This window comes from Narcine bancroftii, chromosome 1, assembly GCF_036971445.1.
Source record: "Narcine bancroftii isolate sNarBan1 chromosome 1, sNarBan1.hap1, whole genome shotgun sequence".
NCBI classification, from domain to species: domain Eukaryota; kingdom Metazoa; phylum Chordata; class Chondrichthyes; order Torpediniformes; family Narcinidae; genus Narcine; species Narcine bancroftii.
Window position 1 is genome coordinate 351,290,051 of NC_091469.1, and position 21,635 is coordinate 351,311,685.

The window sequence follows — 21,635 nt, forward strand, 5'->3', positions numbered from 1 at the left end:
AATCTGTAAAGATTGCATTGGCAGTAGCAAGAAAATATCTAGCAGTAACATGGAAATGACACCCATCGAGGTATGGAGCGATGGAATGCAGAAATGCATGGCTGCGCTCCTCTTGGGAGAATTACTTATAATCTGAGAAATAAATAAAGTGTACTTTTGAAAATGTTATAAGGTATTTACAAATTGTGGAAATTAATTTATAAATGTTTTCCCTAAACTTGGAAACCTCGATAATCTCCTTGGAAGTCCTAAAAGATACAAATGGTCAGAGCCGTGTGGTGAGGGATGTCCTCAGGCAACCAGGTCTCTATTCTGGTTTTTCTTACATTTTTATGCTTTTTCTTATTCTACTTTTCTTGGGGTATTGTATGGGGGGGGGGGAGGGGGAAGGAGTGGAGGGGGTGGGGTTAGGTTTTATACCATCACATATAATGGATTTGATACTAATATTTGACTACAATATTTTGCACTTGGCAAAGATTACTTGTATGGAAAAAAAAATTAAATAAAATTTTCAGAAAAAAGAGATAGATATAAATATGCATTCAGTTAACTAACTGCAAGCTCAATATAAAATGAATGAAAGAGGGGTCATACTTTACTCACGCAGTTAAGATTTTTTTGTGTAAAACTTAGTAACATGGAGAGTATCTATACTGCATGTATGTACCTTGAAGCAGCATTTGATAAGATTGAACATAACAAAAACTGAAAGTGCGTGGGACGTCATTCTCTCCTTTTTGACTACTTTTTGCATCTGTAAAGTGACTGATAACTGACAGAAAACCCCAGAGAATTGTGTGTAATTCTTAACTGTGGACCGTGTAGTCAATCACATAAGAAAGAATGGAGCTGTATGCCATCGAACAACAGTTACCTAAAAGTAACAAGAAGATACAAATGGATTATGTAACTTTTGCAGTACATGGGATATGCGGGGTATGCAACATCATCCAAAAGAGAGAGAGAGAGAGAGAGAGAGAGTTAAGCCCTTTTTACAGTGAAAAGCTATGTTGTTGCTGTATACACGACCCGACTCTGAGACGTTTGGTTCTCTGAGTCAATTCACACTGGTATCTGACAGAAAAATGTGGAGGAGAGAGAGACCACAGGGGTCTGTGTTCTGGTCTAATGTCCTAAACAACTTTGATGAAGATGTGAGGAGGAGTCAGTTCTGTACGTCTCAAAACACATTGAGCCCAACCTGAGGTGCAAAGCAACAAACTGGCAACAGCCTCTGGAACCTCAGCTTAGACTTGCTGTTGCTTTGTGGTGGCATGCTACCCCATGTGAATATCGAACCATCAGTTGTATTTTTGGTGTCAGTCTTGCCACAGTGTTTGTGTTGGTGCACCAGGTTACTGGGGCACTGAGGAGGGCTCTTTCTAAACATTTTGTCAAACTGCAAAGTGGTGCCTATCGCCAGGAGACAATGGATGGATTTGTGAAACGGTGGTATCGATGGCAAACATTTTCCCATCATTGTCCCCTATGAAGACACACAAGCTTACTACAATTGGAAAGCATTGTTCTTCAAGCTGTTGTTGACCACAACTACTAGTAAGGATCTTGGCCTGAGTTACAATTATCTATCTTTATCAGTGAATGTATAATGTGTTTCATATGTCGATCTATACACTCATTTCTTTGTTTTTTTTAGCTTCCTGATGTGTACGTGGGTGATCTGGCCGCAAGTATAATGCTTGAGTTTTAGCCATCTCACCCATCTACAGAAAGGTTGAAGATCAAGGCAGGTACCTCTTCCTACGCGAAGTAAATTTATATATCCCACTGCAATGCAATGAATGTGTGGATCACTGAATAAATTATGTTCTTATCATCACATGTAACCATTCAGGATGCAATGACAATGAAATATTTATTTGTTAACCGAAGGAACGGTTGACTAACTTCAAGTGAAACTTATGACAAGTTCAAAGGTTTGTTTCTAGCCTGTTACTGTAAAGCAGTCAATAGAAAACATTAGTGAACTGATTGTGATTTCAGAAGTTGCAAAAGTTTTCATAAATCTACATTGCTCTGCCCACAGAAATCCAGAACTGTTAATGGAGTGGAAATCCCCTTGCATCTAATCGAAGATCCAGCTTACCCCCTCAGGAAGTGGCTGATGAAGGGGTTCACTAACCACCATGCACTCAATCAACGGCAGCAGAGCTTTAACTACCATTTGAGCTCAGCATGGATGGTGGTAGAAAACGCTTTTGGGCAGCTCAAAGTATGCTGGATGTGCCTGACCAAGCAACTTGATATTTGTACCACCTTTGTATCAGACGTTGTTGTTGCCCGTTATGTTCTACACAATTTATGTGAATTCAACAAGGAACACCTCTTGCCAGAATGGAACACTGAGTTACCTAATCTCCCTGAGCCTGAACGAGTTGCTTATCAGGGTACACAAGCACCCAGTCACCAGGCTACCCGTGAAGTTATTATGTCCATTCGGTAAACTAATTCTGTAAACATAAGTTGATGAAGCCAGCAAATAACATCTCTTAGTAAATGTTTATGGCACATCAGAAATTTTTAGTGCACTTAAAATATGTAAAAAACAAAAACAATAAAGAGTTCAAATCCAACTGAAAATGACTTTAAAACTGTGCAAAGTAAGAAGACACCTATTATGATGTTCAAAAGTGTTAAGGCACAATTCAGAGTGGATTAATTTTACATTACTTCAGCAGCTGGAGGTAGGAGGAGGAATGTGGACTACATGACTTGCATGCTTCAGCCACTGGATGAGGCTGATATTGTCACATGGCAGGGAATAATAACGGTGCCACTCAGACAGAAGATCGCTGTGCTGGGTTGTGGGAGTTGGTGCTGTGGAGAGGGAGAAAGGCACTGTTCTATAGGGCAGCCATTAGTGAAATCAGCTCTCACAGAAGTGAAGCCTGATTCCTCCTCTCCTGCTGAATGCCTTTGAGCACAGTGCCAAAACCATTCATCTGCTGTGCCGCATTCTCCATCTCCTGCACTTCTCTCCACATCCAGTCTTCATGTTCCCTCTGCCCTTTCAGATGACACGATTCCCTCTCAGTCTCCTCGTTGTCCATTGAAAGCAGCCAATCCTTATCCCCTCTGAAACAACTTGCTCCTTAGATGGTTTCTGCTTTTTTGGCTCCGGCCGGCTTCCTAGAGAACCACACAAGCCACATGAGCAAGATGGCTCCTTATGGGAAAACACAACTCGTAAAGACACGAATACAATGGTAATCATGAACCAAATTTTTTTTTACCTGGCAGATCGTGAGGCTCAGCTTGATCCACCCTAGTAGTAGCATCTCTCCAGGCTGCTAACATCTCCTCCTGCATCAACAATGCTGCTGGCGGAGGGAAATACAGCAGGAATAGGTTGGGGTGTAACTGGATCATCCATGATGCTCCGAAGAGCGACCGGGTTGGCAGAGCGGCTTGTCCCCCAATTGGAATGCCACAGGTCAAAATAGGGCCAGTCCAGTCACCCTCTGCCACTATGATCCATGACCTGATAAAATTTCTTGCAGAGGCTTTTCACTTTTTGTTATAAGCTGGGTTTTGCTTCATTCAAAGCCATGATCTCTAGGTTGAGAGGCCAGCTTTTCAAAAAAAAAGTCCATCCTTCAACTGCCCGTTAACTGTAATGTGAGTTTAGGAGCTCACGGATCTTGTCATCACCCCAGCTGGAAGACATGGTGACAGCTGAATGCATCCTGACCATTGCCAAGTTCGCTGTTGCCATTGATGTTGGAAAATTTTGAATTTCCCGCACTTAGCTTGCATGCAAAAGATGTCATCTTTCCTTCTGGTTTTGACCTAGAAGTATGGGTCGCCACTTTTACAGAGGCCCCTCATTGCAACGCTCCACCTCTGACAGTACCCACCTTTGCAGATTAAAGCCAAGTTCAGGACCCCCACCCCATCTTTGATGCGTTCACACAGCTAGGCAAAGTGCTCAAAAGGCAGATAATACCTGGCTTTAATTGTCTGTGTAAACAAAAAGGGGGGGTGTGTAAGAGAGAGAGTGTGAGAGAGAGAGAGAGAGAGAGAGAGAGAGAAAATCATGAGCTGGGGAGAGATAAGAATATTTTCTGAATTATAACAAACAAGAAGCTGTGAAGGAGAAATGGGCTGGAGGTATACATGCACATAAATTACCAGTAGATGCAGAAAGGTAATCAAGAGGAGAGAATGGTGTTGGCTCGGACCTCAAAAATATTGACGTGGTGCTTCAGTTGTAAATGGCCCCATTAACATTGCCATCAAACTACAAGGATGTAAAGTGCACAAATTCACCTGCTTCAAAAACTCATTACATTAACTCTTATGTTTAGTTTAGCAGGTTAAGAAATAATTCTTAAGGTCTTTAAAATTCAAAAAGGAATTCAATGCATGAAATTGCATGGAAATATGTGGAAGAATACAGAACAAGAGGGCACAACTTTTATAGTAAAACGATGGAATTTTACACAAAAGAAACTGGTGGAAATTGAAAACACAAAATTAGTTAAAATTTTTTAAGATATAGATTCACTGATTTCTTGTGTTTAAGGATACAAATAAACATTTTTCTACAGCAGTGGTTCTCAACCTTGTTCTTTTTACTCAATACCACTTTAAGTATTCCTTATGCCATTAGTGTTCTGTGATTAGTAAGGGATTGTTTAAGGTGATATGTGGGTGGAAAGAACAAGATTGAAAACCATTGTTGTAATTGTACCTAATTGACTTGTTATGTGCACATTTTCATAACTCCAAAGGAAAGGGCCAATGACAATTTTGCTCAAGCAAATTATTTCAGTAACAATTGGATCTAGAGCAATGATTCACAACCTTCCCTTCCCACTCACATACCACCTTAAGCAATCCCTTACTAATCACAGAGCACTAATGGCAATAGGGAATACTTAAAGTGGTATGTGAGTGGAAAAAAAAAGGTTGAGAACTACTGTTCTACAGAGTCGAGACATATAGGCCTTGGCCTAATGGAAAGACAGAATTGGCTTGATGGTCTTTTTTCACTATACACAAAGAATAATTCTCTCGCTTTTTCTGGGAACGTTAATCATTTAAAGATGCTCAAAAGGAACATGCAAAGAGGAGAGGTCTTGTGAAATAATGCTCAATAAGCTGCATTCATTTCAATGGAGGCAGTGCTTACCTGGCAGACATCAGAACGCAAACCAGTCTTCCAGAAACCTTGACTGCTTAGTTCTACTGTCACCTCACGTCGCATGGTATTTTTCTGTCGGATTTTCTGCAAAGCTTCCTGAAATTAAGATAAATATAGGGATTGATACCATCAATTTCAAACTGCCTTCACAGAAAGCATTCATCCATCACCAGCTTGCCCACCAAATGCAATGGTGCCCTACCCTTCTACTTAAAATACTCTTATTTGTAAACCTTTCTTCTCTGTAATCTTTGTATCATTACAATCATTCAGGAATTTTGGATGACTTCATTTCTGGAGTATTATGCATCCCTAATTTTAATCATCCCCCCCCTCCCCGCCCCCCCCAACAGACTTGGGAATTCCTTCTATATATTTCTCTGCCTGACTATATGCAACACTCTTTAAAATTCAATTATTTGGCAAATTTTTTTTTGTCACCTGCTCTAATATCTCCTTATATGCCTCAGGATCAATGTCTGCTACTGAGGTGCAAACAACATTCTCTCATATTTAGAAGGCACATTAAGTAAAGGCTGCTTTGACAGAAAACCAATATGTTACTACTTTTTCATAGTGAAACAAAAATCTTTAAGACAAAATTTAGACAACAGTGTATGCTTTAGACAAAATAAAATCTTAATTAAGCAATCTTAATGGCTATGTAGGCTACATCCTTTGAAGGAACACACTAGCCTCAAGAACTTTAAGTTCCATTGAAAGTCTTCAGTGTCAAGATATCATTGCACACATTGTTCATCAATTAAAAAATTCAATAATAAAACATTATATATACACACACACACCCCATCTGAAGATTTTTTCCCCGTAGATTAGGTTACTCTGCATCGTACAAATTACGTCAGTTATTTTTGTGAATGTGCTACTCCTCCATAAAACTTGTAATGAACAATGTAGAGTGTATTTATAAATTAATAGCTTGTCAGGAAAAAAATGAGCATTTCAGTGGCTAACCAGTCTGCAGGACAGTTGAGCCCTGCACTATACAAGTCTTGATAGTAATAAGCATATACAAGTCTTGATAGTAATTAGCAACAAAGGTGTTTACATTGAATACTGCCCTGTCTTCAGCTTCAACCCGAGAATACACGAAGATGGGTCTTAGCATAACAAAGGATTTAAGATAAACACAATCTTTTTATTTCCCATACTCAACATTTTAAAAACAATCTAATCTTGTTTGGAGATTCAAAGCATCTTGTTAGAAGTTCATTCATCTGGTTAACATTCTAATATGCTTAGAAGTGATTACTGAAGGAAACTAATGGCAGCAGACAATTGACATTTTTTTTTGTTTTTAAAAAAAACACAGAAATTTTGGAATTATTCAAAAAAAAAATTAACATACTTACCTCCTGTATGTCCCGATGTGGTCGTTTACACAGGGGCACTTTTACACAGCTTTCCTGTGTTGTAAAGTTTGTTGGAAGGGGAACGTTATATTAGGCCCGTTTCTTTCGGAGTGGCTGTGGTCAATTTACACCGCAGCCGCTCCGTAAAAATGTGTAGGGGTTCAAGTGGAAAAATTACGGGATGGAATTTGCAGAAATTTTCTGCTGTTCAGTGGCTGTGGGAAAGAGCCTAATGTCATGCAGTTTGGCAGATGCATCAAGTAAATATTCCAACACCAGTCTATTTTGTGTAAAATTATGTCAAGTTTCTCTGCAAATATTCTGGCTCTTTTTTTATTATATATTTTTTAATTTTTCACACTGTGAATCATATCAACCAAAATATATATAAACGTTTCTCATTAAATATACACAGTGGCATTTTCTCCCTTTTTCCCCCCAACCCTCCCTCCCCCCTCCAAAACCAATAAATATTCAACATATACAATACAATAAAACCATAAAACAATGTCATCACACAATGAAAAATAAACAAGAAAAATGTGTCATCTGTTTTTACACACTGAATCAAATCATTTTGTCTTCTTATCATTTTAGGGGGTGGGTCCAAGGCAAGCTCTTTCTGTTATATTCCATGTATGATTCCCAAATTTGTTCTAATAATGTGACTTTATTTTTTAAATTATGTTATTTTTTCCAATGGAATATATTTATTCATTTCCATGTACCATTGCTGTATTCTCAGGCTCTCTTCCATTTTCTAAGTTAACATTATACACTTTTTTGCTACTGCTAAGGCTATCATAATGTATCTTTTTTGCGCTTTATCCAATTTGAGACCTATTTCATTACTTTTTGTTACTTAAAGAAAGATCTCTGGATTTTTTTGGTATGTTATTTTTTGTGATTTTATTTAATATCTGTGAGGGGGCTGGTTGTCATGGTGGGGAGCTGGCTGATGGAGGACCTCAGTTTTCTTCAGGCTGACTTCCAGGCCAAACATTTTGGCAGTTTCCGCAAAGCAGGACGTCAAGTGCTGAAGAGCTGGCTCTGAATGGGCAACTAAAGCGGCATCGTCTGCAAAGAGTAGTTCACGGACAAGTTTCTCTTGTGTCTTGGTGTGAGCTTGCAGGCGCCTCAGATTGAAGAGACTGCCATCCGTGCGGTACCGGATGTAAACAGCGTCTTCATTGTTGGGGTCAGCATCATGCTGAAGAAGATTGAAAAGAGGGTTGGTGCGAGAACACAGTCTTGCTTCACGCCATTGTTAATGGAGAAGGGTTCAGAGAGCTCATTGCTGTATCTGACCCGACCTTGTTGGTTTTCGTGCAGTTGGATAATCATGTTGAGGAACTTTGGGCCCCCCACATCTCCATTGGGCACACAAAACTCAAAACGGTCAACCAGTTTACCTATCTCGGCTGCGCCATTTCATCAGATCCAAGGATCGACAATGAGATAGACAACAGACTCGCCAAGGCAAATAGCGCCTTTGGAAGACTACACAAAAGAGTCTGGAAAAACAACCAACTGAAAAACATCACAAAGATAAGCGTATACAGAGCCGTTGTCATACCCACACTCCTGTTCGGCTCCGAATCATGGGTCCTCTACCGGCACCACCTACGGCTCCTAGAACGCTTCCACCAGCGTTGTCTCCGCTCCATCCTCAACATCCATTGGAGCGCTTTCATCCCTAACGTCGAAGTACTCGAGATGGCAGAGGTCGACAGCATCGAGTCCACGCTGCTGAAGATCCAGCTGCGCTGGATGGGTCACGTCTCCAGAATGGAGGACCATCGCCTTCCCAAGATCGTGTTATATGGCGAGCTCTCCACTGGCCACCGTGACAGAGGTGCACCAAAGAAAAGGTACAAGGACTGCCTAAAGAAATCTCTTGGTGCCTGCCACATTGACCACCGCCAGTGGGCTGATAACGCCTCAAACCGTGCATCTTGGCGCCTCAGTTTGGCGGGCAGCAACCTCCTTTGAAGAAGACCACAGAGCCCACCTCACTGATAAAAGGCAAAGGAGGAAAAACCCAACACCCAACCCCAACCAACCAATTTTCCCCTGCAACCGCTGCAACCGTGTCTGCCTGTCCCGCATCGGACTTGTCAGCCACAAACGAGCCTGCAGCTGACGTGGACTCTTTACCCCCTCCATAAATCTTCGTCCGCGAAGCCAAGCCAAAGAAAGATTTAATATCTGATTTAGATCTTCCCAAAACGTATTCACTTTCGTACATGCCCAAATTGTATGTATTGTTGTTCCCATTTCCTTCTTACAGCGAAAACATCTATCTGATAATGTTGGATCCCATTCTTTTAATTTTTGAGGAGTGATATATAACCTGTGTAACCAATTATACTGTATCATGTGTAACCTTGTGTTTATTGTTAACTAATATTGCTACACCTCAAGCTTTTGAATTATATGACGCTGCCGCTACGTATCCTACCCAGTCTCTCTTCAATTTGTTATTTTCCACTTCAGTTAGATGCATTTCCTGCACAAATGCTATATCTATTTTTTTTTCTTTTTTCAGTAAATTTTATAGCCTCTTCCTTTAAATTTGGTTATGTATTCCTTTAATGTTTATAGTCATATAGTTCAATGTGGCCATCTCATATCTTGTTTACACCTCTTTTCCGCTTCCTCACCACCTCCATCCCCTTTTTACCCATTTTCATCTCTCAGTTTTCCCTTTTTAAACTCAATGTATCACAACACATTTAAAACATAATACTCCAACAATTCCCACACCCAATATTACCTTAAACCCAAATGCCCCCCCCCTCTCTGAGTTGCCCCTTATCCCTTGCCGGGCAACCACAACTCCCCTTTCCATTTGGATTGCGATCTTGCTCGCAAGCGTCAACTGATTTCACAGTGATGGTTATTCTCTCCCCCTCCCCCAGAAAAGACTTTTTTTTTTTTTTATAACACACATATAACAAAGCTCTCCCCTTTTCCCCCCTTACTTCCTTCCTCCCCCTCTCTTTCCCCTCTTTAGTTCTTAACATAAATATTGTTTTTACATCTTTATATATACTTTATCACCTTTCTTCATTCTTATTACATCTCTTCATTTCTCCTTCTATCCTGCAAATGCTCTGCGAATTCTTGTGCTTCCTCCGGATGCAAGAAAAGTCTGTTTTGCTCCCCGGGTATAAATATTTTAAGCTCGGCTGGATGTCTTAACATGAATTTATAACCTTTTTTCTATAGAATCAATTTTGCTTTATTAAACTCTTTCCTCTTCTTTAAGAGTTGAAAACTTATGTCTGGGTAAAAAAATATTTTTTTGTATTCCAATGGTTTATTATCTTCTCTAACTTTATTCCTTGCCCACTCAAATATATTTTCTCTTATCTCAAAAATTTTACTAGGATGGATCTTATTTTTTTGATGTATCTGCAGTTTTGGAGCTAGCGCTCTGTGTGCCCTTTCTATTTCCATTTCTTCTTGCATTTCTTCATTCCCAGGACCTTCGGGATCCATCCTTTTATAAATTCCTTCAAATCTGTGACTTCTTCATCTTCCTTCATCAACCCCACCATTTTTATGTTGATTTGACTTCTATAATTTTCCAACATATCAATTTTCTGAGCTAACAACTCTTGTGTTTCTTGTTCTAAATTTTGCATTTTATCTTCTGTTCTTTTCATTTTTCTTTTAATTGCATTAAATTCTAATGACAACCATTCTTTTAATGCTCTCATTTGTTCTTCAAAAAAGGCTTTATCTATATTCTGTCCATCTGTTTTACCTTCTATCTCTCTGTGAAGATCTTAGTCTTCTTCTTCCTCTTCTTCTGTCTTTACCTTTTTTAATGTTTGTACAAATTATTACCTGTATTTGTGTCTTCTTCTTCTCTTCTTTGTATCTGTGTCTCTTCTGATTCTCCTGATGAGTTGCTTTTATCACTTTGTCGGGCCTCCTCTTGCTGGGCCTCTTGTTGTTGATCCTCCCCTCCTGGGCTGCTCATCTGTCAGGCCTCCTGCTGCTGCTCCTCTTGCCATTCACCCAGTCGACTTACTGCCGCCTTCCTCATCTTCCAGCTGAGAGCCCTGGTGTCGGGCGTCCCTCAGCTGGTCGCGCCGTGGTTGCCCGCTCCTCAGCTAAGCCCCCCTCCCATCGATGTTTCCCTTTACCTTTGATTGCGCACTCTTGTTTGCCTCAGAGAGCCATTTTTGCAGTCCACTTGTCGGGCGGGGCGTGGGGTGGGGGTCGCGACTCCAAGGTTGGATTAGGCGCTCTTCGCCACCACGGCTCCATTCCTTCGTGCCTTCTTCTTTCTTTTCCGGTGACTTTTCTTCTCCTCCCCCCCCCCCACCCCCGTTGTTTTTACTTTTTCCTTCTTGGGTGCCATCTTCTTTCTCTTCTCTGCAACTTTATCTTCTATTTCTTATACTTCATAGTTGTTAAGCTTTGTTTTTTTTTGACTTTTTTTTTCTTTTTTCTGGAGAGGGGTGGTTCTACCCTACTGGCCACTACTCCATCACGTGACTCCTCCCTTCTCGATGAAGTCTAAAGGAATTACAGGACTGAGATATACAAAATTAAGTGAATTAAAATTATTTGAGTTTTTTGTTTTGAACCTCCTAGCACGTGGCAAAAGTGCCTGGTACAATATTTTTTGCGAGTGCAATTAGATCCAAATCTCTTGCTGTCATCTCCTACATGTTTAATCATTTGTACAAACATTAAAAAAGGTGACAAATCCATTTTAGTCCCCTGTGAGCAGGCAACATGCAGTTTTCTTTCTAACAAGGTTTATGGTTTCGATAACAGACAAAATCTATTTTTCATTGCTTTCCAGGGAGGTATATAATAAAGTAGATTAAATAAACAAAGCAACTGATTATTCTTTGGCATCCTCCTGTTGTTCTCAAAGGGTTATTACATCAGTCATTAATACAGTCACCATGACTAATGATGCCACCTGTAATCACTGCATTTTCTTCCTCAGCACTCACATCTTCCCTCTCCTTCCCAACCCCTCAAGAACACATGCAGGTCAGGCTATTTGGCACTTCTTGGTCATCTGCCATCTAATATCATGGCTGATCTTTCATCTCCACGCCACTAATCCCTTGATTTCTCAACAGGTTAAAAATTTTATCAGCCTCTGTCTTGTATATGTTGACTGAACAACAACAACCCCCTTTAGGAGAGAATTCCAAAAATTCACTTCCCTCTGAGTGAAGAAAGTTTTTCTCAAATGGCTCACCATTTTTGAGAGTTGATTCTTGACCATAGAGACCACAGCCATAGAAAATATCAAACGCACATCTACCCTGTCAAGCTCAGTGCAAATGTTTGTGTGTTTCAGTGAGATCATGTCTCATTCTTCTTTCATTAGAGAGTACAGGCCCAATTTGCTGCCATTCCAGAAATCCAGTTAGTGAACCTTTGTTGCAGTTCTCCATTGCATAAAAACACAACAAATAAGAGCAGGAATAAGCTATCTGGCCCATTAAACCTGCTCCATCATTCAATGAGATCAGGCCTGATCTGGCCACTGACTTGGCTCCATTTACTTGCATTTTCTCCATAACCTTTAATACAGGCAAAAATCTATCTAACCGTGTCTTAAATATATTTAATGTTGTAACCTCCACTGTTTTCTTGCACACAATACTCCGTAAATTCACCAACCTCTGGAGAGCCTCAAATCTTGAGGCTCTATGCCCTTGTTCTAGTCTTACCTACAAATGTAAACAACTTTCCTGCCTGCATCATACAGTGGAACCCCGATTTAACACGAATCTGGATATAATGTGATGAGTCGTTGGACTTGGGTGTCAGGTTGCAACCAGGAGCGAGTGAGTGGGCTATGGCCTACCGCAAGGAGCAGGTACCTGAGGCTGCCACGTGGAGCGGGGATTTTACTAAAAATTAATTTCTGTTTTAATTTCAACTCTAAGTACAATGATTTATTGACACCCTGATCCTCCGCAACCCCATTTTTTATCATGATTCAATTTTTTGGACCCAAACCATAATGGGGTTCCACTGTATCTTTCACTTTTATCATGTTATACATTTTTTTTAAACTTTATTTATTTGAAAAATTACTAGTAATCATACAAAATACAGACCATAACAAGATTTTTATATGTGCAAAAGAAAAAAGAAAAAAAATTAAAATTAAATCCCCCATCCCCCCCACCCCTCTGAAGGAGACCCAAAGAAATATAAAAAGAAAAATTAAAAAATAAAATAAATCAAAGTACATCTAAATGCATATAGTGACCACTTTTTAACAAAAAAAGAATAATTATTATGCAAAACATATGTAATTTTTTCCATAACAATACAAGCTTTCATTTCATTATACCATCGCATTATATTAAACACTGTATTATCTTTCCATGTACTTGCTATACATTTTTAAACTATGGACAATGCTAAATATACAAATGCAATTTGAAATTTATCTAACCCCAATCCCTTTAAAGGAATCATATAACCCATTACCTCCTCCTGAGCAAGAAACAAAATGAGAAACAGTCTCCATACAAAATAGGTTCCATTGATCTTCAATGGATCTAATATACCTGTGGAATCACTTGGAATTTTCCTTTATTCTGCCCAGCAGGTCCAGCTCATTATCTTTTTTGTTGCCCTTCTGATTTCCATATGAAGCAAACTCCTACACTTTTTGTCGTCACCAAGGACGTTTTTAAATCCAGATTTCTTAAATCTGATGTATGCCTCCTTATTGAAACACAAAAAGAATCTGCAGATGCTGAATAACTGGAGCAACACACTAAGTGCTGGAGGAACTCAGCGGGTCAAGCGGGATCCATGGAATGCAACAGGCAATGAATATTTTGGGATGAAAACACTTGATCAGGAACAGCAAGAACTGGGCAGATGCCAAGATTGCAACAGCAAGGAACCTCCAATGGCCAGCCACTTCAATTCCACCATCCATTCCCACATTGGCACGTCTGTCCATGTTTCATGTACTGTCAAATGGAAGCCACATGCAAATGGGAGGAATAGCACCTTAAATTTTATCTTGGCAGACTGCATCAATATAGACCTCCAATTTCCAGTAGCATCCTTCCCCTCATCTCCATTCCTATTTCTCCTCCTCCACTCTCCCTACCTGTTTGTCATCTGTACCTTCCTTCCTCCTGTCAAAGGGCATCTTTCTCAGCCCTCTGCCCCTTCCCCCAATCACCTCTTAGCTCCTTTCTTTCCCCTCCTACCTGCATTCACCCATCACCTGCAAACCCATGCCCTTTATCTTCCTTCCCCACCAATTATTCATACATCCACCAGTTCTTGCTAATCCTTACAAAGGGATGTCAGCCCAAAACGTCCATGCTCTATATTTTTTTCCATGAATGCTGATTGACCCGCTGAGTTCCTCTAGCACTTTGCACATTACCACAATGTATATGACCCAAGGATGATTATCAGTGGGAGGTGGGAGAGAACCTATAACCATCCCAATCTGGTCTTATTAGCAACAACAGGATTTTATATTGTTCAATAAACTTCTGACACTGTCCTTTTATATTATAAAGCAGAATCTTCACCATAAAACAGATAAGCAACATAAACTAAAACACCCATTAAGGATTGCACAGATTGCTGCATTTGAAGCTACATTTCTGGTGAGATTAACCGGCATTAAGAGCAGCCAATGGAATTCACATCTCACCTCTCGCTGAGCCAGTTTCTGCTTATCAGCTTGCTTGACCTTTGGACTATTTGCTAGCAGATGTCTCAGTTTGACGTAACTCTTCCAAAGCTTCTGGTACCTTTAAAAAACAAATCAATTTACTTTCTATCCTTCAAAACACATTTCCCCTGCTAAACATAATTGGAGTTCAATTTGAGTGAACAAACGAATGGCTGCATCAAAAAAAAATCATAATTTTGGAGCCCTAGAAAACTAATTACGTACATGTTTTACAGATGGAGGCAGATCTGTTCTCTGCTGAAAGTTCAGAGCCTGAATTGTAGTTAAATCATGAAGATGGAAGTCCAAGACCTGACGCAGATGTCAACCCAGCACACCCAACCTTTGTTTGAGGCCCGATGCTTTGCCCACCATCAGTGCAACTGCACTGCAGGTGGAACCTGAGCATCAGTCTGTGAGGGACCCAGTAAAGGCCACCACCAAATGTGCTAAATAATGATTATGTTGGACAGGAGGGAAGAAACTTGCTAGCACTCCTTTCCCCTTGGAAATATAAGATTTCAGGTTCACCAAATTGTAAAAGATTTTGATGAGAAAGCAATGCTTCCCAGAGTAATGCAAGTTTTCACTCAAGTCAATAGATTCAAATTTCAGAAGATTACTGGGGGGAAAAATTATATGCCTTAATCTGCAATTAAATTCCTTCACTGGTATTTCCTCCTGTGGGAAAGAGCAAAACCACAGGTCCTCAATAATAAGATGGTCAACGATGATCAAAATGAATTCAGGAGTACACTTCTTCACTCAGTTTGGAATTCATGTGGACTGTATAGCTAAATGTTAGAAGATCAACAGAAGGGAGAGATGTGAATACAGATAATATCGAAAAAAAAGTAAGGAGAGATGGCAGGAGACTCGAATGGAAAATAAACCATGGTATGGACAGTTGAGTTAAATATAATGACCAGAAGGTACACCAATACCAAGAATTAGAACAAGTGGAAATTGACTCTAAGTGCTGGCCTTACCAGGAAAATACACTTGGCATGAAGGACAAAGGAAAAGAAGGTTTAAATTTATCTTTAACAGACATACAGCACATTAACAGGCCATTTCAGCCCACGAAACCAGTGCCAACCAGTTAACCTACACCACTGATGGGAGGAAACTGGAGCTCCTGGGGAAAACCCACACAGACACAGGGAGAACATACAAACTCCTGACAGACAGTGCGTGATTCGAACCCCAGCCCCAATCGTTGGTGCTGTAACAGCATTGCACTAACCATGTGACCCTGTCCTGCTGCTTCTTTCAAATTCTCAACACAGTTAGTGAGCAAATGAACAAGTCCACAACTCATTAGACAACTGAATGAGAGTAGGGAAGTACGAGAAGCTTAAACAGCTCTTCCACTAACTGGCATGGACACAACTCGATGAATAGTATGTGCTTCCATTCCAGCTCAATGTCAAATTTTTGCTGCACTTGATCTGAGAATTGCCCAACATCAGGCACGCCAAATGGAAAATGGTTTCCATAACCAGCTGCAACATTCTTCTTGCTTTACAAGAAAAAAACCCACTGATATTTAGAAAGATTAGAACTACCATATAAAATTGTAAATGCAGTTACATCACAGCAGCCGCAAACATTTGTGTCTTACTCCCCCCATTGCATACTTCAAACCAGTACCCCATTTTAGACACACAACAACCAGAGTGTTTTGTTTGAAGCAAGGCTATAAAAACTTGTAACTATAAAATAAAGGCAAACAACAAAGTTAGTTTCATCCTGCAGAGTTCCATTTAGAATGTCTACTAGTGCTGCATCTGTAAACCAGGTACTTACTGAATTTCTCTCTTGATGGGGTATTATCACAGGCAGTCCCTTGGGGTTGAGGAATATTTATGTCTGTTCTATTTCTGTGGGTCTCAGGTGACCAGCTTGGTACTCACAGACTGCCACCAGAGGAGTAGGAGATATCCGATGAGGGATAGGAGTTATCCGACAGGGGAGTAGGTGTGTGGTTTGTGAGGTGATGCGTCCCTTTTGTTTATTCAGGGGGTGTATCCAATGGAATGAACCCAATGTCATCCTGAATGTTTCCCATTTTGGCCAAAATATCTCCAAGTAGGTGGATAAGTTACATTTTTTCAATGCAGCTTTGAAAACACATCCTTAATTTCTTCCTTTCTGTTCATTTGGTTGTCTCTTCTGCCTTGTAGACTTTGAACTTCATGCACAGTTTGCTATCTTAATGATCATCCTTTATATGTTAAACATTGTACACCATTTTTCACTGCAATTTATGAAAGTGCAACATCCTGAAGCTGTAATCAGATTCATTCTTCCAAATTTTCTTTACACCTAGAATTCTACATTCAATCAACCTTCAGGCAAGTTACATGAAAGTATTCCAGAGAAGGATCTCACCATTTCCATAACAGCATAGCAGCAGAAATAAGATTACATTCACAATAACGTACACATTAACGATCCACGAATTCAGCTTCATCTCCCTATCTAGTTCAAAACTAAAAGGAACCATTGAAAACAAAATCGACAGGGACTTTACTAAAAATCTTTCTGAAGGGAGCACTTCATAGATAATATTAATTTGACCTTTCTCGAACCTGGCACTCATGTGAATTACAGCGTATATTGCTTTATTTCCACCGCACACTTAAACATAATACAGTAAAACCCTTGTTATCCGGAATTCAAGCAACCAGCAGCCTCAAGCAAGAAAAAAAAAAAATCACAGAAAATAAAGAGGCAAATAGTTTGCCCATCACACAATCTCAAGCAACTTGAAAATGTACTTATCTGGCATCTACCAATCCTGTGGTGAATTTGACAGCCCCTCGATATTTGACCCAAAAGGCTGTTAGTTCAAGTTCCACCCCAAGAAACTAAATACAAAATTCTACATGAACACACCAATACAGGACCAAAGGCGTCATCTTTTAAAATATCTGTTAAACTAAGGCCACCGTCTGCTCTCTCAGCTAAGCATAAATGATCTATCCTTGAGGAAAAGCACAAAGATCTCCCCAGCATTCTGGCCAATAATCATCCCTCCATCAACATTGCTTCTGTAGATAATCTGATTATTATTTAATTGCCATTTTTGGATGCTTGCTCTGTATAAACTGGACACCAGGCTTCCTTCAGATAACTACTGCTATACTTTAAAGCACATTGAGGGATTTTGCAAAGGATAGGTGGAAAGAACAATTGGAATACAAGATTATTTCTTTTAACTCTCAAATGGAAATATGTGAGCAGTTTAGCACCTAATCTGACTGTGTTCTTCATTAGCTGCGTGGCATTGATTTTAATTAAAGTGAAACATGAAAGTCTGTAGATGCTGTGAAAACACAAGAAAAAGCTGAGGAACTCAGTCAGTCTCACAGTGTGCACAGGAAGTAAAGGTACATTAACAACATTTCAGGCCTGAATCCTTTCTCAAGCCATACCTTGAGGAAGGGCTCAGGTCCGAAACATTGGTTATATATCTTTACACTATGGACTGAGCTCCTCCAGCAATTTTTAATTTTCATTTAATTGTATAGCAGATCACATCTCACGAATATGATAGTTTTTTGAAGCGGTGACAAAGTGGGTGGGTGAGGGCAGGGCAGTGAAAGTTGTATATATGGCCTATTAGCATACCCTTTGATAAGGCCCCACATTCACATTGATATCAAGGCAAATTGGCCTAAAGGATTTGAAACTAACTTAGTGGAAGTAGTGGAAAAATGTTTTTTTTTCTCTCTCATTGGAGGCCTGTGACTAGTGGCGTGCCACATGGGACTTTACTAGGTCCATTGTTCTTTGTCATCAATATTAATGATTTTGATAGGAATGTAGTTAATTTGTGGATGACACTAAAATTGGTGATGTAGTGGACAGTGAGGGAGGATATTTAAGTTTACAACTGTATCTAGATCAGTTGGGTAGGTGGGCCAATGAGTGACAAATGGAATTTAACTCTGATACATGAGTTGTTAGACTTTGGTAAGTCAACCAGGGCAGATCTTGCACAGTAAATGCCAAGGCCCTGAAGAGTATCCAGGGAGACTCAACATCGCCAGAGACATAACATTACAGGGTGTATTATTTCCTATAAGTGGCAATTTAGGCAGACAAGGTGCAGAAGGTGGCATTAGTACAATTCATTAGGCATACAGAAGTTAGGAACCCACGAATGACTTAAACAAGACATAGGTGAGACTGCGCTTAGAGTTCTGTGTGCAGTTCTGCTCACCCAGCCATGGGATATCAATAATTTGAAAGGGGTTCAAAGGAGATTCATCAAGGATTGGAAGGGTTGTATAGAGGTCATTATTTCCTGGAGCAAAGGAGCCTCAGGACTAATGTTAAAGAGGTTGACAAAATCTTGAGGAGCATGGATAAAGTGGATGGTCAGTCTTTTTCCCAGGGTAGATATGTCTAGAATTAGAGATCATGGGTTTAAGATGAGAGGGAAAAAATTTAAAAGGGACTTGAGAACCAATTTTTTTCAGTCACAGGATGAACTGTATCTGGAATGAACTCCCAGAGGAGACGAGAAGCAGGCACATCATTAAAAAGACACTTGGACAGATTAATAGATACTAGAGTCTTCAAGGAATAGGGAATAAATCTAGGCAAATGGAATTCGCCCAGCATGCCAATCCAGTCAGTGTCAAGAAGGGTTGAAGGGCCTGCTCTCTGTATCTCCAGCAATACCATTTAAATCAATGACTGGAAAATAACTGCATTCTCCAAGCTATATTCGCTTTGATATTTTGAGCACAAAGAATAACTGGCTTAATTCTAAATAGTGTTTGCTTGCATTAAGTGTGATTGCTGTAAAAGTAGGAAAACAAATTGTAATACAACTGCATCCAGAGTCAAATATTTCCCCTTGCAATCTCAGGAAACTTAGGCCCTCATTCCAGGGTTAGGTAATAGTGGTCTGTCAACTTGAGTGACAACCCAGTAGTTTCTTAGTAATAGCTGAACAGAAAGTGATTGTGGTTTATATGGAGGCTGCTGCTTTATTTAAGTTTGCTTCTTGCATTATCAAGCCACAGATTAAAAGAGTTCTGGACATGATAGGAATAAAAACAATGGGGATCAGGGAGAAAAAGAGGGAAATGGGCAGTATCTTTTTCACCAGCCAATCACTAGTTGCAGAAATAAGTGCTTGAACCTGTCAGAAAGTGGTCAAATCTGGCAGAGTGACATACTGAACACCAAACTGGTCAACCTCTATGTGCCATAAGAAGTTGGAGAGGTTCAGAAGGTCAGGAGAAATGGTCAGTCAATGCTTTGGTCAAACCCTTTCTTAAAACAGTCTCTGATTTCTCTCCTTGGATGCTGCCTGATCTGCAAGGTCACTCCAACTTCTCGTGGTTTGCTCAAGATTCCAGCTTCTGCTGTTCTTGCGTTCTCTATCTTCAGCATGCCCATGTGCTAATTGAAGCATTCGCCTTGATGCATTGTTGGGAGGCAGAATCATCTGATATTTCAGTGGCAGGTGAGCCCACCATTCAGCAGTCCAGTTTCGCCAAGATTTCTCAGTACAATGGAATGGTTGAATGAAAGGACTGCCATAACTGACTGAGACCCTGGAAAGAGCTTGATCCTTAGCTCAGCCCATTGTTCCAGAGTTTGGAGAAGATTAAGTGAACTTGGCATACCTTCGCATTGAACAAACAAGGTGAATCAATTAAATTACCGGTATCTTGGAACACTTTAGCACCAGCATTGCCCACACCCACTTCTATTTCTTACACTTTTGTGGCTAGAATATCAAAAATTATTTTTAAAGCTTTATAGAGCAATGAATTTTAAAAACCTTACTTAGAAATTCTGCAGGGAATTAGAAAATAATACATAAAATATGTTTTAAAAAAATTTAAGTGAGTTTTTAAAAAGCTATTTTTATAAGCAATACGATAAAAGGCCAGGTATCCAGCACCAATGGGGATTAGTAGAAGTCGGATAAGTGAATTTTCCATTTGCTTGAGATTGGTGCATCAATTTTAAACCTTCACATTTTCTACCTACTTTATTTATTTTCCACGATTTAGTTTTGGCCGGTTGCTTGAACTCCGGATAGCAGATGTGTTATTGTAATTAGTACACCAAAACAACTATTAGTTGAGGAAAAAGGGACGCGAGCAGAAGGACTTAGGAAGATTCAGAGAATGGGCAGAAAAGTGGCAAATGAAATACCATGCCAGAAAGTGTAGTCATGCAGTTTGGTCAAAACAGTAAATGGGCAGACTATTTTTTTTTAAATGAGAAGAAAATTGCAAATATCCAGATGCAAAGGGACTTGGGGAATCCTTGTGCAGGAGAGCTTGAAGGCAGTAGTGAAGAGGACAAATGCAATGCTGGCATTCAATCTAAGAAGCATAGAATATAAGAGCAGGGATGTGATGTAGAGGCTCTAGATAGCATTGGTGAGACCTCACTTGGAACACTGAGCAGTTTTGGGCTTCTCATTTAAGTCAATTGTGCTGGAGTTGGAAAGGGTTCAGAGGAGGATGAGAAGGGTGATCCCATGAATAAGGTGTTATTATATGAGGAGCGTTGACAGCTATTGACTTGTTGGAATTTAGGAAAATGGGGGGGGGGGGGGGGGTGTCATTGAAGAGTAGACGTAGAAAGCTTGCTTCCATGGTGGGAAAGTCCAGGCAAGAGGGCACAACTGCAGGATTCAAGGGTGTCCGCTTAGAACAGAGAGGTTTTTCTTTCTTCAACCACAGGGAATTTGTTGACACAGGTGATTGTGGAGGCAGGTGTTGGATTCAAGGCAGAGATTGATAGGTTCTTGATAAGACAGGAGATCAAAGATATGGGGAGGCGGCCATGCAGTGGGGCTGTGGGAAAAAGGATCAGATCAGGATTAAATGATGGGCAGATTCAATGAGATGAATACCTTATTTCTGTTCCTATGGTTTATGGTTCCTTATGGTCTAAGAATTATCTGGACAAATCTGATCAGCATAGTATGGAAAGTAAAACAACAAATTTATTTTGCACAATTGGTAATGCACAGTCCAGGCATATACCCAAACAAGAAATTTAGACAAAGTAGTAGTTAAAGCAGTTAAAGTAGTTAAATTCCATCCAGTGACGGTAAAACAAATTAATTCACTGATTTACAACTCACGATAAAGAAATAAAACATGAAAGTCTGCAGACACCAAGTTTGAAGTAAATGTTCATCACAGTTCATCCAAGGTACCTTGACGAAGGGCTCATGCCCAAAACATTGGTTTTGCATCTTTATCTTTTCTATGTAAAGTAACCCGTAGAGTTTCTCCAGGATTGCGTTTTTACACGATAAAGTTTAGGTGATAAATAAGAGTTCAGTTATGGCCTATATTTAACAGTATTAATGACAGTGAAACTACAGTAAATTTCC

General features: G+C 39.9%; 1 protein-coding gene across 2 annotated transcripts in view; it reads right to left on the reverse strand.

Moving 5' to 3' along the window:
• drosha (drosha ribonuclease III) overlaps nt 1–21,635 on the reverse strand; it is a 188,278-nt gene that overhangs the window by 112,468 nt on the left and 54,175 nt on the right. For both annotated transcript variants that reach the window (XM_069910590.1, XM_069910591.1), the window contains 2 exons: nt 14,228–14,327; nt 5,159–5,266 (listed from right to left, as the gene is read on the reverse strand). In XM_069910590.1, the coding sequence (XP_069766691.1) occupies nt 5,159–5,266; nt 14,228–14,327 (208 nt within the window). The remainder of the gene's footprint in view (nt 1–5,158; nt 5,267–14,227; nt 14,328–21,635) is intronic.